Raw genomic sequence first — 16,743 nt, forward strand, 5'->3', positions numbered from 1 at the left:
ATCCTCCACTGCCCCAGGTGCATTAGATTGTAAGCCCACCTGGACAGATAGGGAAACTGCTTGAAGTATCTATTTATAAACCGCTTTTAGTGTGGTTGTAAAACTACAAAAAGGCAGTATACAAGTCCCAATCCCTTTTCTTTCCCCCTTTCTCTTAATCCTTTATCATCAATACTACTTTTATAGATTCTTTCATTATTTTAAAAGCATTGCCATTTAAGCACACACCTTCAATAAAATTATTTGCCTACATGAATCATGTCTCGCTAAAACTACATCAGGGAAGTTGTTCTTCTAAATAATAATCACAAATATATCAGCTCCAATAATTCACTCATGTAAGAAAAACAGAACATATCTACTCACATACATAAGAACATAAGAAGAACATAAGAAGATGCCTCCGCTGAGGCAGACCAGAGGTCCATCCCGCCCAGCGGTCCGCTCCCGCGGCGGCCCATCAGGCCCATTGCCTGAGCAGTGGTCCCAGACTATCCCTATAACCTACCGCTACTCCTATCTGTACCCCTCAATTCCTTTATCCTCTAGGAACCTATCCAAACCTTCTTTGAAGCCTTGTAACGTGCTCCGGCCTATCACAGCCTCCGGAAGCGCGTTCCATGTATCCACCACCCTCTGGGTGAAAAAGAACTTTCTGGCATTTGTTCTAAACCTGTCCCCTTTTAATTTCTCCGAGTGCCCCCTTGTACTTGTGGTTCCCCATAATCTAAAAAATCTGTCCCTGTCTACCTTTTCTATACCCTTCAGGATCTTGAAGGTTTCTATCATGTCTCCTCTAAGTCTTACAAAATACTTAGCGTGGCTAGTAAAATGGCAGCCACATTTTAAAATAAGCTCATGTCACAGACCCATTTATACGGGAATACTTCAAAGATTTTTCAACAAATATATATTGCATGTTCTAAATCAGGTGATTTCACAGAGGTTTTGCACACCTGGAGAATTTTGCTTTGTGTCTCTGTCCTTCTGCAGGTTTGGTGATGGTTATATGATCACGGTACGGACAAAATCTAGCCTGAATGTAAAAGAAGTTGTGCGGTTCTTCAACAGGAATTTTCCAGAAGCTATCCTCAAGGTAACATATTCAGATTTCTTCCTTCATGCCTGCACCGCTTCTTGTTTTTCCGTTACTAATTCTATTTTTGCTTCCAGTAGCTTAATTCTAAGATTGGGAATGTTTTGTAGCTGTGAACAATGCTTCTAAAAGTCCTTTTTGTGAGATCTAATAACAATCACAAGCCAGAGAGAGACATTCAAAATCAGATTCATGAATCACAGGAGAGGAGGAATGGCCAGTGGTAAAAGCAGCTGCCTCAGCACCCTGAGGTTGAGTTTGATTCCCACTGCAGCTCCTTGTGATTCTGTACAAGTCACTTTACACTTCATTGCCCCAGGTCAGTGGTGTAGTAAGGGGGGCAGGGGGCATCCACCCTGGTGAGGACGCAGGCACCCATTTTCCTCTCGGTCCCTCCCCCTCCCCACACACACACATGTACGTTGCTTCCCTAACCCCATACCTCTGTAACGTTCCTTGTGTGAGCAGCAACCCCCCACCTGCCAGTGTTGGCTCTTCCTCTGACATCACTTCCCGGACTTGCGCCTAGGAAGTGACATCAGAGGAAGAGCTGCCGCTGGCGCCACAGCAGTTTGAGGGTTTCTGCTAACGCCAGGAACGTTACAGAGGTACAAGGGAAGGGAAGTAGCGCACATGTGGCAGGAGGGGGGTGGAGAAGGAGCTTGAGGAGGTGGAGGGGTGGAGAATGCAGGGGAGGGGCACCACTGACCCGGTCACCCCTCACCCTCATTATGCCACTGCCCCAGGTACAAAATAAGTACCTGTCTAAAATATGTACACCACACAGAAAAAGTGGTATACAAGTTCCATCCCCTTTAAATGTGTGGATTTTACATTTCCTGGTTTTGTTTCACACAAAAATAGGCCAAGAAGGCCTCTACTTGTTACTCTTGGTACACAATTTAAGGTAATTGCTTCTATGTACAATACCGGACAAACCAGAAGAGTCAGCAGAGAGACACATAATTCAGTATTAGTTACAGGCTTTTATTAGGTATTTTACGTAAGACTTAACTACCATAGAGCCAAAATCAACACTCATGAGAACTTCTCAGTTCACTTCACCTCTGTATGTGTTCCCTTGAATGGCCATTCATTGTGATGTTTTGCTACTGGGTCTTTTCAGTTAACTAGCCCCTCTTTAGGCCCCTTTTCTCTACTCCCATGCCTTGCCTCAGGTGGTAGAGTCTCATTGATTGGATCTAGACATTGTTATAGTAATGTTAAGTAGCCATTGGTATTATGATAGTTTTGTGAATTTGACCTATGGCTAACATACTAAGTACTATAGTGTCTGTGCTACTGTGAAACACACATCTGCAACTCAATCACTGATAGGCTCCCCTTCCATAAGGTATAATGTGTATAATGCAGGTTGAAACAAAATTTGTTATGTTCGACACTGGATCAGTCCTTATAGCGACCCCTTTGCTTTCTGGAGCTCCCTAGCAGTTTTCACTGCCCAGAGGTTTTTACAGTCTCTTGGACTTATACCAGAGAGATAATGGTTACTGTGAATGGGCAGACTAGATGGGCCTTTTGGCCTTTATTTGCCATCGTGTTTCTATGTCTAGTTATCATTTTCTCTTGGACTGATTCCAGAGCTGTCTAGATATCATTTTCTGTTAGTAGAGTTTTTAGCCAGTATCTGCACCATACTGTTTTAATTGCTCTACATTTACAAACATGTTCAGTCTGATCTCCTTGCACTCCGACAGGAAAGTCAAGAAGGGTGTGGGCAAGGGGTCAGACAGGAAAGAGAGGGAAAAGCAAAACTTGAAAAATTAGAATAAGCATTTGGAAAGAAATTGAAATGAAAGTTTCCAAGTTTATTAATATCTTTATATACCGTCTATCATAAAATAATAAGATGAAGCAGGTTGAGGGGAGTATAGGAACCAACATCTTGATCCTACTTTATACCTTAATCAAATTTCTATTTGACTACTGTAATAAACGTATTCTGGCCTTAGATCTGCTTTGTTCAAAATTTTTGCTCTTTGTCCAAAATATGTTCATCATGATTTTGTCCCATGCACTTTATCACTTTTCTCTTGATTTGTTATCACTGATTCCCAGTGTTTTACAGGATCCAACACAAAATATTGATTCTAATACACAAAGCAGTCTATAACCCATCCAAAGCCTAGATCAGGGGTAACATAGTAGATGATGGCACATAATGGTCCATCCAGTCTGCCCAACCTGATTCAATTTACATTTTTTTTATTTTTTCTTCTTAGCTATTTCTGGGCAAGAATCCAAAGCTCTACCCGGTACTGTGCTTGTGTTCCTACTGCCGAAAACTCCGTTAAAATCTACTCCAGCCCATCTACACCCTCCCCAAACTTTTTGATTCGTGGGCCACAATGGGTTCTTAAAGTTGACAGAAGGGCCAGACAAAGAACAGATGGATGGAGTGTGCAGCAGAACCCTTGAGCACCCGTCTCCACCGCACAGCCGAGCCCCCACTGACCCTCCATCCCTCCCATCCGAACCCTGCCGACCGCAAGCCTTACATACCTCCCTCCAGAGCAGCATTGGGCCGGCAGCACTCTAAACAGGCTGTTTCATGGCCTTCTCACATCAGGGCCTTCTGGGTGCCGTGTTATTGATGACATCATCAGTGATGTGGCAGAGGGAATTCCCCGACGAGAGAAAGCCACAAAACAGCCTGTTTAGAGTGCTGCAGGCCCGACGCTGCTCTAGAAGAGGGGCATGTAGGGCTTGCGGTCAGATGCACTAAAGAGAGGCCTGTGGCATCTGAGCCAATCAGGGTCTTAGGCCCCTCCCTGTGCACCGGGGAGAAGAAGTCCCGCCATTTTGGACTGGCGGGCCTCAGAGTGGGACAGACTGAGCTTCCCTCTTGCTCCAACTTCTTTGAAAAGTACTGGGGAGTGGGGGGGTTTCGGGGGTCATCCGGTGGCAGGAGGGAGTGTTTTTTGTGAGGGGAAAGGGAGGGGAGGGGATGTTTAAGGGGCACTTGGCGTGGGAGTGGGCCTTCGGTGGCAGGAGGGAGTGGGCATCCCTCCTGCTATTTTGCTGCCATGGGGGGAGATGGTTGGCAGAGCAGGAGGGAGTGGACATCCTTCTTGCTATTTGCTTGTTATTTTTTTTCTTGCACAGGGGTGGGGTCAAATGTCAGGAGGGAATGGGTATCCCTCCTGCCAATTTTCAGTAGCGCAGGGAGTATTCCCAGTGCTGTATTCAGTGGGGGTCTTTGGGGTGGGCTTTTTTTCTTCTTTTTTTAATGGGCAAGATATTTTGCATGTGTAACTCATGTAAAATATCTGTGCCATTAAAAAAAATTTAAAAACAAAAACAGGCAGACTTGTTAGATTTTTGGTATCACTAAAACTAGTGCATCAACCACTTGGCTAGTTTGCATGGGTTTTAGATAATTTGCATGGCCAGATCAGAAAATGGGTGATCGAGGAGAGAAACATGTGGTGAGCTGTTTTGGGCATTAGGTTGGCAAGTGCGATTGTCACTAAAGCTGTTAAAACAGATTTAGCGATGATCACTGGCTTTAGTGCATCTAGGTCCAGGACCTTCCAATCCACTCAGGATCATCATTTCATCATCCCCACTTCAAACTCATTTAGAATTAGCTAGAAGGAATGTGTTCTTCAGAATTGTGCCACCATTTTGGAATTCCCTCTCCTTCCTCTCCCTTTGCTCTGAATCTTCCTACAAAAAATTTGGATCTTGCCTACAAGACTTACCTATTCTCACAAGCTCTCTGAGTGCCAACTGAGTCCTAGGTCACCGTTAAGACTGCAGCTTCACATTAGAGAATGACACAGTGACTGTTATCTGCGTCTAGCTGCGGGTAACCCACCGAAACGGGGAGGAAAAAAACTGGTTGTTGCGAGTACGGGGACAAGGCCATTCATTGCCCCATGGAGCGATGAATAGCCTTGTCCCCGTAGTAAAATATTTTGTATGTCTTGCCTCACTTATCACTCCTCACAATCACATGGTCCAGCAGCCCCCTCCCTCCTTTCTTGTGATTGCCGTGATCCGGGCATCTCCCTCCCTCCCTTCCCCTCACTTTCTCTGGCAATTTTCATTTTTCTGTCTTTGAGCGGCACAAGCCTTTTCACAAGTTGCACGTGGCTGCCTGAAACTTCTCTGATGCAACCGGAAATAGGAAGTTGCATCAGAGAAGTTTCAGGGCAGCCGCTCGCGGCTTGAGAAAAGGCTCGGGCCACTCGGAGACAGAAAAATGAAAATTGCCAGCAAAGGTGAGGGGAAGGAAGGAGAGAGGGAGATGCCTGGACCGCAGTGATCAGAAGGGAGGGGAGAAAGGAGGGAGGGGGGCTGCTGGACCATGTGATCATGAGGTGTGATAAGTGAGGCAACGCGTGTATGGAAGTGGGTAGGAGAGAGAGAGGGGAACATGCTGAAAGGAAGTGGAGAGAGAAGAGGAGGGGAGGGAGGAGCAGACGCTGCATGTTAGTGGGTAGGAGAGAAAGAGGGGAGAAGACACTGAAGGGAAGTGGGGAGGGGAGAGAGTGGACAGATGCTGAAGGGAAGTGGGGAGGAGAGAAAGAGGGGATAACTTACTGGATAGAAGGAGGAGATAAAGAGTACATGCTGGATTGGGAAGACAGATACCAGATCTGAGGGGAGAAAAGGAGGAGAAAGATGCTAAAGACCACCTGGGGGAGGGAAGAAAAGATGGGAGGAAAGAAGACAGAGATGCCAGACTATGGGGAGAGCGAAGGGAAGAAGATGGGTGCCAGACCAATGGGAAGGGGGGGAAGGGAGAGAGAGAGAGGTGAACATTTTATGTTAGAGGCATAGAAACAGTGAGGCAGTGAGAAGGCAGACAGTGGATGGAAGGAAAAGAATGACGAGATGAAGAGGAAAGCAGAAACCAGACAACAAAGGTTTAAAAAAAAAATTGTGTTGTTTTTTTTTGCTTTAGGATAAAGTAGTATTGTAGTTGTGTTGATAAGCATTTATACACACACTACAATGGGAGTATTACTTCATAATACCTAATTCTTTCAAAAACTTTCTAAACTTTCTACAAAAAATGAATTAATATTTTTCAAACAATGCTTTAATTTAAATATTGATTAAAAACATCACAATCAATATACCATACAAACTTATAAACACAGGATGCCTAGAATTCTCCAGCAGTGCTCCTAAGTTGAAATAAGCAGTTATCTAAAAGTTCTAACAGTCCATCACAATGAAGGAGTACTTACCTCTTAAAAGTTCTTATCCAAAATTCTTGTTTCCTGAAGTCATCAGATCATCCTGGACTCAGCTGCATCTTCCAAAGTGCTCAGTGCTCTCTCACAAAAATTGCAAATGATTTTGGATTATGACTGTTTTAAAACTGAGCTTTTTTGAATGAACTTTTTTCACTTATGGTTTTTTTCATTTGCAATTTTGTGTGAGAGCACTGAGCACTTTGGAAGATGCAGCTGAGCCCAGGATGATCTGATGACTTCAGGAAACAAGAATTTTGGATAAGAACTTTTAAGAGATAAGTACTCCTTCATTGTGATGGACTGTTAGAACTTTTAGATAACTGCTTATTTCAACTTAGGAGCACTGCTGGAGAATTCTAGGCATCCTGTGTTTATAAGTTTGTATGGTATATTGATTGTGATGTTTTTAATCAATATTTAAATTAAAGCATTGTTTGAAAAATATTAATTCTTTTTTTGTAGAAAGTTTGATAAGCATTTATAAACAAAACCCTGCCAGTTGAAGATTTCTTCCTCTATTTCAGCAGCCAGAACTTAGATTTATAAAATGACAATTGTACAGAATACTGTTTCTTTTTATACTTTAATAAAATAAGTTCAATATAAAACTATTTGAGGCTTGTGTGGATAGGATCAGATGATTTGCGGGGACGGGGCGGAGATGGGGACTGAGCTCACGGGGACCGAGCTCACAGAGACAGGGACAAATTTTTTCCCCATGTCATTCTCTACTTCATATCACTCTCCCCCCCTCCCATTCTACCTGCTGCTTTACTTTACTTCTTACTAATTCTTTCCTGTTTAAAATAGTTTGGAGTTCCTTTATTTTTTATTTTGCTTTTATTTTATTTTTCTACTTTACCTACTAAAAGACAGTATACAGTATCAAATATTTATAAACATAAACATATACTGGATTACGTAGTGTGCACTACTATAGCCATTTTCCTCATTATCACAAGAGCACCTGTTGGTCTGGTACAGGAAGCAAACATGCTCCTCCTGCCATTGAAAAAAAGTATGGAAGCATTGATCACAGGATTGCCGACTATACTGGTGTTATCTATACAAGATTGAGGAGCGACTGTGGTGGGAAGAAATTTTCAACAACTAGAGAAAGAGGCACTCGCAATATTAGGTCATTGTGATTAAGAACTGCTTTATAAAATGTGATCTGGGAGGGTTTCAGGTCTAGCAGTTCCTTTAGATCTTTGTGGGCTTCTAGAACAATAAAATCTCACACTACTCCCCTTAATCCCTTCCATTCCTACTTTGAGTCATTCCTCTTGTTCCTCAGGATGAACATTCTACCTTGTTGTTGATAAGCCTTCAGTGGTTTTAAAGTTGACTAGTTTATACATCTTTGCTTATTAAATATGACCAAAAAGTCTGCATTTGCTACATGGCTATATGATCCACCATCTGAAGCATGATCAGCAACATTGAACCGAAATATTCACACGTTGAAGAGAATGGCAGTGTGACGTCATTGTGTTTGGGAGGTGTATTAGTAGCCAACTCTTTTTGTTCTGTAGGAGAGACACCACACAAAGGTGCAGTACCAGCTAAAGTCGGAGCAGATCTCGCTTGCCCTGGTGTTCAGCAAAATGGAGCAAGTGGTGGATGTCCTGGGGATTGAGGACTATTCTGTGAGCCAGACCACCTTGGATAATGTAAGTATTGCACACTGATTTGAGGGCGGAGGGGGGGAGAGTGAAGAGCACAGTTCAAAAGCAATGAGATGGCCCTAAGCCAGAAAAAGGGCCTACCATTGTTTAATGTGCCTGCACCATTTAAAAAAATGCTTATATGTATGTCCATAATATTAATGTACTCTTCAGCTTGGTGGTTGTCTTCATGGATAGTATGGTCTTTATTTATTTATATCCTGTCCTCCCCAAAGAGCTCAGAACAGTTTACATTCACAGTGTTACAATATAGGGTTTACCTTTAGTGTGTTGCAATCTATATTCATGTAAGAACATAAGAATAGCCTTAGTGGGTCAGACCAAAGGTCCATTAAGCCCAGTAGCCCGTTCTCATGGTGGCCAATCTAGGTCACTAGTACCTGGCCAAAACCCCAAAGAGTAGCAACATTCCATGCTACCAATCCAGGGCAAGTAGTGGCTTCCCCCATGTCTTTCTCACTAACAGACTATGGACTTTTCCTCCAGGAAATTGTCCAAACCCTTCTTAAAACCAGCTACACTATTCACCTTACCATAACCTCTGGCAATGTTCTCCAGAGCTTAACTATTCTCTGAGTGAAAAAAAAATTTCCTACTACTACTGTAATTGTTTTAAAAGTATTTCCCTGTAACTTCATAGAGTATCCCCTAATCTTTGTAATATTTGACTGAGTGAAAAATCGATCCACTTGTACCCGTTCTACTGCACTCAGGATTTTGTAGACTTCAATCATATCTCCCCTCAGGTTTCTTTTCCAAGCTGAAGAGCCCTATCATTTTTAGTCTTTCCTCATACAAGAGGAGTTCCATTCACTTGTATCATCTTGGTCGCTCTTCTTTGAACCTTTTCTAGTGCCACTTTATCTTTCTTGAGATAAGGAGACCAGAATTGAACACAATACTCCAGGTGAGGTCGCACCATGGAGCAATTCAGAGGCATTATAACATTCTTAGTTTTGTTAACCATCCCTATTTTAAATAATTCCTAGCATCTTGTTTGTTTTTTTGACTGCCGTCGTACATGGGACAGAAGGTATCATCATATTGTCTACAATGACATCCAGATCCTTTTCTTGGGTGCTAACCCCCAAGGTGGACCCTAGCATCTGGTAACTGTGATTTGAGTTATTATTCCCAATTTGCATCACTTTGCATTTGTCCACATTAAATTTCATCTGGTCAGTTTACAATTCTAAAATTACAGTTTAAAATAAATAATTAAAATAAAACGGGGCGGTACTTAGGATGAAGACAACAGGGGGGGGGTTGATACAGAAGGTGCCAAGGGGAGGGGAAGTTCAAAAATACATTGAAGTTAAAAATAAAAATTAAGAGGGTAGGGAGGAGGAACAAACGGGGAGGGACGGTCGCTTCTTAAAAGTAGTTCTCAATAAGTGTTGAAGGGTGGCAATTTCATGTTTGAGTTCTTTTAGTACCTTAGGATGTATGCCGTCCAGCCCAGGTGATTTATCACTTTTTAACTTGTCGATGTGGCTTAGTACATTTTACAGATTCACCGAGATTTTGTTCAGTTCCTCCACATCATCACCCTTGAAAACCATTTCCGGTTCAGGTAGATCTCTTACATCGTCTTCCATAAAGACCGAAACAAAGAATTCATTCAGTCTCTCCGCTATGGCCTTATCTTCTCTGAGCACCCCTTTTACTGCTCCTTGATCATCTAACGGGCCCATGGATTCCCTCACAGGTTTTCTGCTTCTGATGTACCTAAAAAATTGTTATAAGTTTTTTTTTGCCTCTTTTGCAAATTTCTCTTCATATTCTTTCTTAGCTTTCTTTATCAATGCTTTGCATCTAACTTGTGTCTCTTATTTTCTTCATTCAAATCCTTTTTCCATTCTTTAAAGGATGATTGTTTGGCTCTAATAGCCTTTTTCACTTTTCCTTTTAACTACGCCAACTCTCGTTTCCTCACCTTTGCTGATACGTGGAATACATCTGGTCTGGGCTTCCATGATGGTTTTTAAATAACATCCATACCTGGTTTATAGTCCTAACCTTTTCAACTGATCCTTTTAGCTTCCTTTAACCATTTTCCTCATTTTATCAAAGTCACCCTTTCTAAAATTAAATGCCTCTACAGTTGATTTCTTTTGCGACGTCACTCCCAGTATCAGTTCAAATTTGATCACGTTATGATCATTGTTTCCCAGCGGACCCAACACAGTTAACTCATGTACTATGCCTTGCATTCCACTAAGGACCAAATCTAAAATAGCTCCCCCTTTTGTCAGTTCTTGGACCAGTTGCTGCAAGAAGCATTTTGACGTCTAGGAATTTTCTGCATTAAATCTATAATTAAATGCAGGGCAGGATTAACCAATAGGCCAAGTAGGCACGTGCCTAGGGCCCAAAATGGTCAGAGGGGCCCGATGAAGGAGGGCATCAACATTGTTTTTTTCCAAACGGCGATGGGCCCCTCCAGCATCGATCAGCAATGCGGGCCCCCCTCCCAATCGGCAACGCGGCCTTCCGCCCATCGACCAAAAGTAAGACAAGCAAGCAATGCGGGTAAGAAAGGCAACGGGAACTGTAATTGTGCAAGCGGTGCTGCTTGCCCAAAGCTTCCCTCTGACGCAGCTTCCTGTTTCCGCCTGGGCGTATGGTGGGGTGGGGTGGGGCGGGGCAGGGGGGCCCAGTCTGGTTGTGTGCCTAGGGGCCCTCGACGACTTAATCCTGCCCTGATTAAATGATACGCTCACTTATCTTCTATGAAGAAGTATCATTGGCAGTTTATATTTTACATATTAGAACCAAGGAAAATCAAATGAGCATTAGTAGATCTGTGATGTGTCAGAGATTGATAATAATTTTTAAAAAAACTGTGATTCAGCTTTTCTGCGTGGTGGCAGGATCACAACACACCATTTCAGAAAAGTTTCAGTTCCAACATCGGAATTATATATTTGCTTGGCTCTTGTAGCCTCCGCTTAAAATGAAACAGAAAGGAGGGGACTTTGGAGTAATCGTCAGCGCAGACATAAAGGCTGCCAAACAAGTGGAGCAGGCCTCATCCAAGGCAAGGCAAATGTTGGGATGTATCAATAGAGGCTTCATCAGCCGCAAACCTGAAGTCATAATGCCGCTCTACAGAACCATGGTGAGACCTCACCTGGAATACTGTGTGCAATTTTGGAGACCACACTACCGAAAAGATGTGCTTCGAGCTGAATCGGTCCAGCGAATGGCCACTAGAATGGTCTCCGGACTCAAGAGTCTCCCATACGAGGAAAGACTGGACAAACTGCAGCTCTACACTCTTGAGGAGCGTAGAGAAAGAGGAGACATGATTGAGACGTTTAAGTACATCACAGGTCGTGTCAAGGCGGAAAGCGATATATTCTTCCCTAAGGGACCCTCGGTCACAAGGGGGCACCCGTTCAAACTCAGAGGAGGGAAATTTAATGGTGACACCAGGAAGTATTTCTTTACAGAAAGGGTGGTGGATCAGTGGAACAAACTTCCGGTGCAAGTGGTCAAGGCCACCAGTGTACTCGACTTTAAAAATAAATGGGACATCCACGTGGGATCCCTACGGGGGTCGAGCTAGGGAACTGGGTCATTAGCACTCAGACTTGATGAGTGGGCAGACTTGATGGGCTGAAGCCCTTTTCTGCCGTCATCTTTCTATGTTTCTATGATTACAAGTACAGTCTCCAAATTGTGTCAGACTGTTTATCCGTAGAGAAGAATAAGACATGTTTAAATTTCACAACAGTCACATCAGCCTCTCACAGTCTCAGAGTGGAGATCTACAATAATTTTGTCAAATTTAAAGATGAGATAGGGTCAGCAGTCTTCATTTTATAATGATCTTATTGCGTTTTTAAATATAATAGAGCTAGCAGTCTCCATTTTTGTGTTGCAACATGAAAGACACAATCTGATCTCCACCACAGCTGCCATGACATCACCTCAAGTTCTTTAATTTCAATTGTTAAAGCCTTCTCTGCAATTTTTGATTTCCAATTGTCAAGGCCTTCCCTGCAAAGCTCTCAGGTCTGCTTCTCCCAAAAAAATCTCGTGTTTAGGAAGACCTCGATGTTAGGGACTAATTTATTTCCAGTGTGACACTGTTGCTTCAACCCTCGAAAGACACCCTATCTCACCTAGTCCACTCGCCTCCCACACTGCCTGATGAGCTCAGCGACTGCTCTCAGTGATTTAGTCAAATATGCAGTATAGTTTCAGAAAGTTCACCGCAAAATTGTCAGTCAGCATCACATTCCTAGCACAGCATTGTTTCCATAGAAATTATTCAAATAGCTCACCTCCCACTATGCTCACCAGTTGAACTTGTCTGAGGAACAAAATCCTCAGATCACCCTCTGAAAGTCTTCAGTTCATAGGAGTGTCTGGATTGCCTTATTCATCAAAATAGGGCCAAAGAAGGTAAAAAATAAAATTAGAAAGCATTCCGTCATCTTAACAAAAATGTTAATTATTAGCTTGAAAGAGAGACTACAGCATATGCAGCCATCTTCCTCAACACTCTGGCTCCACCCCCTGCTCATGTTTATTTTCAATTAAATTTGGGTTTCTTTGCTGCGTGCAAGATTTTTCGGTGCTGCAGAGAATCACACTCTTGAGACAGCTGTGGCTGCAGGAGAGCGCAGACTCTGAGACTGAGGATCTGCTTCCAAGGGGCAGACTGCTTTGCAGTGCACCCACTTGAACATAAGAAACGCCTTCACCGGATCAGACCATCTAGTCCGGCAACCTGCATATGCGGAGGCCAATGCTAGGTGCTCCCTGATGGAGACCTTGATTACCCGTATCCCTCAATGTGATTTGCAAGAAGGTATGCATCCAACTTGTGCTTGAATCCCAAAATGGTAGCCTCCGTCACAACCTTCTCCGGGAGAGCATTCCAAGCGTGCACCACTCGCTGTGTGAAACAGAACTTCTTGACATTTGTCCTGGACCTGCCGCCCCTCAGTTTGAGTCCATGACCTCTTGTTCGTGTCACATTTGACAATGTGAATAAGGGTGCTCCATGCTCTATTTTGTCGAATCCTTTTAGTATTTTGAAAGTCTCTATCATATCCCCTCGTAGTCTCCTCTTTTCGAGGGAGAACAGTCCCAGATTTCCGAGGCATTCTTTGTAGCTCAAATTATCCATTCCTTTTACTAGTTTCGTGGCTCGCCTCTGTACCCTTTCTAGCAGGGTTATATCCTTCTTTAGGTATGGAGACCAGTGTTGGATACAGTATTCCAAGTGTGGTCTGACCATTGCTCAGCCTGCATTAAAAGTTGGGGGGCTCAGGGACCATTCCCTTGGGAGCAAGGCTCTCTCCCAATTCATCCGCAGCTTGAGCACAGGCTGAGTGGCTCCATGGCTCAAGGATTGGGGCCTACTGCTTTACTTCACACACCTCCCATCCCAGTTTGCATGTGTGAGGTCCGATGGTGGTTGAGGTCTCCAGTCAGTTTGTTGGGCCCGAGTGGCAGTCCAAAATCACAAGCAGTCCAGATTCCAGACTTGTTGAAGCAGAGGTTCTCCCTGTAAACTGTTTGCAGCAGCTCCCAGCATATAGCATGGCATAGTGAGTAACAAAATTGGGAAGGAGGGTCTTTAAAATCAACATTTTTGGGTTCTGGGGTTAGAATTAGGTTATCCCACCTCTAAAATCTCAAAATCGCTAGTTTTTGACCCCAGTGAAGCTCCTCCGGGCCATTTTTGGTACTACTGGATTGGCCATTTGGCCTTTATCTGCCATTATGTTTCTATGTTACTATCTCTGCCACAGTAGCTATCTTGGATTTCCCGATTTGAAAATAAAAGCCTCTATCTGCTTCAAAATTCCTCGATTTTGCTTAAAAACAGTTGTGATGGACTTCTCAGGGCAGGATACCTTGGATTCATGCCAAGTTTGCAGTCTGAGGATTGTCCATGTTCTACGTGCCACGTGGCAGGTGAGGGGGGGCAGAAACCACTGGCTTTGCCTCCTCTGGTCTCTCGGGAGGTGTTAATGCCAAGAAAAAAAGTGCAGTTGCAAGGGCCAGAAAGAAAGTCCAGGTTTGAGCTGGGAAGCAATGCAAGTGAATCCCCAACAAAGTGCAGCTGCCATAAGACCCCAGAAAGAAGCTCGTGAGTGTCCACAGGTGTTATCTAGATGTCCCGGTCAGAGGTTTCCTCCAGAATTCATCAATATGATGTTTGAATCTTACATGATTAATAAGGGCACTTGGAACCCTTAGGGATCGCAGTTTTGCTGGCTCTGGGGGTTCCCCTCCCCCCCAAGAGCACAATTCCCCAGCAACAGTGCCATGCATAAGACGGGGGCGGTCCAGTCTGAGGAAGACTGAGATGAAGTGGGCTCTATTTCAATGCCTTTACTTTCCCAGTCAGAATCCATCTCTAGGGGAACTGGATCTGGTGGAGGCCTCTGATCTTGAGGAGGATCTGACTGTGCACAGGCTGTTTTAAGCCTTCAATGCTGTTGGAGGTGATCACAGAATCCCTCCAGGATTTAAAGATAGAGACTCTGCAGTCTTCTGCTACATGGTACTCACTTATGAACAACACATACTCGTAGACCACCTGTTTTCCCTGTCATCAAGACATTGCCAGAATGCTCACAGAGAGGCCCCTTCAGGTGACCAAAGCCATGGCAAAGCTCTATCTGATGGATGTTGAATGTATGCAACTGATGCTCAGTATGATCTTTACAGAGTTGTAAGCAAAATGTGTGCTTTTCCCATTTCCGCCCTTAGGATTCTATGGATCAGACAGTGGGCGAGGGATTCCTCCTCCAAGGTGACCTTCAATAAATAACCATTTAAGGGCATTTACTTATTTATAAATGATCTGGAAATTGGAACGACGTGAGGTGATTAAATTTGCAGATGCACTAAACTGTTCAAAGTTGTTAAAATTCATGCAGATTGTGAAAAATTGCATGCAGACCTTAGGAAATTGGAAGACTGGGCGTCTAAGTGGCAGATGAAACTTAATATGGACAAATGCAAAGTGATGAACATTGGGAAGAATAACCCAAATCACAGTTACCGGAAGCTAGGGTCCATCTTGGGGATTAGCGCCCAAGAAAAGTACAATACGATGAAACCTTCTGCCCAATGAGCGCTGGTGGCTGCAGCCAAAAAAGCAAACAGGATGCTAGGAATTATTTAAAAAGGGATAGTTAACAAGACTAAGAATATTATAATGCCCCTGTATCGCTCCATGGTGCAACTTCATCTGGAGTATTGTATTCTATTCTGGTCTCCTTATCTCAAGAAAAATATAGCAGCACTAGAAAAGGTTCAAAGAAGAGTGACTAAGATGATAAAGGAGATGGAACGCCTCTCGCATAAGGAAAGACTAAAAAAGTTAGGGCGGGGAGGTCACATGATGTGGTGCTAACGGGAAGATGTGCACGCTCCTAGCACCTGAACCCCACATGCCTTTTTCAATAGAATTTACCGAGGCAAGTACTTAAAGTTTATACTTTTTAGCTCTAGTTGTTAAGGGTAGATAGCGGCACCTTCGGGGAGAGAGAGTGGCTTGGACATGTCATCTTAAGCGCTGCGAAAAGAAAAAGATAAATCGAAGGTAACTGAGGTACCTGAGCCTGACCTAACTGAGAGCTCGGTGAGCTCCATGTAGATCTCTGAGATTGTCACTGAAAGCACGTACTGAGAAACTGGAAGTTGTAGATGTCCACCTAGAAGCATTAAAGGGAGTTTTCAACTTGTTGCGAGCGAATCTCCGATGTGTAAGACAACATACAACATATTACTTCGCAATATCAGTAGTTCGAGGTGCAGATATGGAACCTGGAGGACAAGATAGATGATCTTTAAAACAGATCACGAAGAGGAAATCTACGTTTTGTGGGTCTCCCACCAAGCCAAGGGTTGTGATCCTGAAGCTCCTAAATTATGCCCACATGGTGGATATATTGTGCATGATCCGGGTGCATGTTAACAAAACTATTTTGTTCTTCCAAGATTATTCTCGGGTATGTCTGCTGCAGAAGGCCTACTCTCCTTTATGCACAGAATTGCATGGTAAACACGTGCAATTAGCACTGCTCTATCTGGCCAAATTGAAAATTTTTTATGATGGGAAGAATCACCTCTTTGATACTCCAGAATCGGCAGCCACCTTCATTAGACAGATGCCGGGTCCCTCCCAACCAGTTGGTTGAAGTGAGTTTGGCCTTTCTGGTTTGGTTGCCTTGCTCTTTTTGATCATGGAAGCTGGTTTTTTGTTATTACACCTGGCTGTGGTCTTCCTAGTATTGGACAGGGGATCGGGGAATTGCTTGAACATTCTGGCTGGGCCGGTTGCCTTGTCTATTGCTTGGAGCCTCCACTGACTTCTACCATACGGCTTAGAAGAGCTGCAGATTGTCTGGGACTTGCAGAGGCTGGAAGCTTCATTTTTTTATGTTTCATAGTGCTTTTTTATTTGTTCTTCCAGATTTTTTATGTGCTGGGTGTGCTTGGGGAATTAAGCAGAGGGGGGCGCCTCTTAGCGAGTGTAGGTTATTTGGCTGTCAGTAGCATTCCTCAGCTGTGTTCACATTGTGATGGTGCCCTTCTGTGGGTCTCTGGGGCTTTAGATTTTTGGGTCTGTTGGGAGACTGGGGTTTACCTTGTGATTCCTGGGGATCTTATTATTTTGTTTTATACACTGTTGGAACTCCTTATTTTTGTATTTTCCCTTATATGCTGGGTGGGTACAGGTTTTGTTTACTTT

At 43.6% G+C, this 16,743-nt stretch overlaps 1 protein-coding gene across 5 annotated transcripts in view; it reads left to right on the plus strand.

Moving 5' to 3' along the window:
- ABCA2 (ATP binding cassette subfamily A member 2) overlaps positions 1–16,743 on the plus strand; it is a 602,913-nt gene that overhangs the window by 567,376 nt on the left and 18,794 nt on the right. For all 5 annotated transcript variants that reach the window (XM_033959792.1, XM_033959793.1, XM_033959794.1 and 2 more), the window contains 2 exons: positions 994–1,096; positions 7,863–8,000. In XM_033959792.1, coding sequence (XP_033815683.1) covers positions 994–1,096; positions 7,863–8,000 — 241 coding nt within the window. The remainder of the gene's footprint in view (positions 1–993; positions 1,097–7,862; positions 8,001–16,743) is intronic.

The sequence above is a fragment of the Geotrypetes seraphini genome, chromosome 10, assembly GCF_902459505.1.
Source record: "Geotrypetes seraphini chromosome 10, aGeoSer1.1, whole genome shotgun sequence".
In the NCBI taxonomy this organism is placed as follows: domain Eukaryota; kingdom Metazoa; phylum Chordata; class Amphibia; order Gymnophiona; family Dermophiidae; genus Geotrypetes; species Geotrypetes seraphini.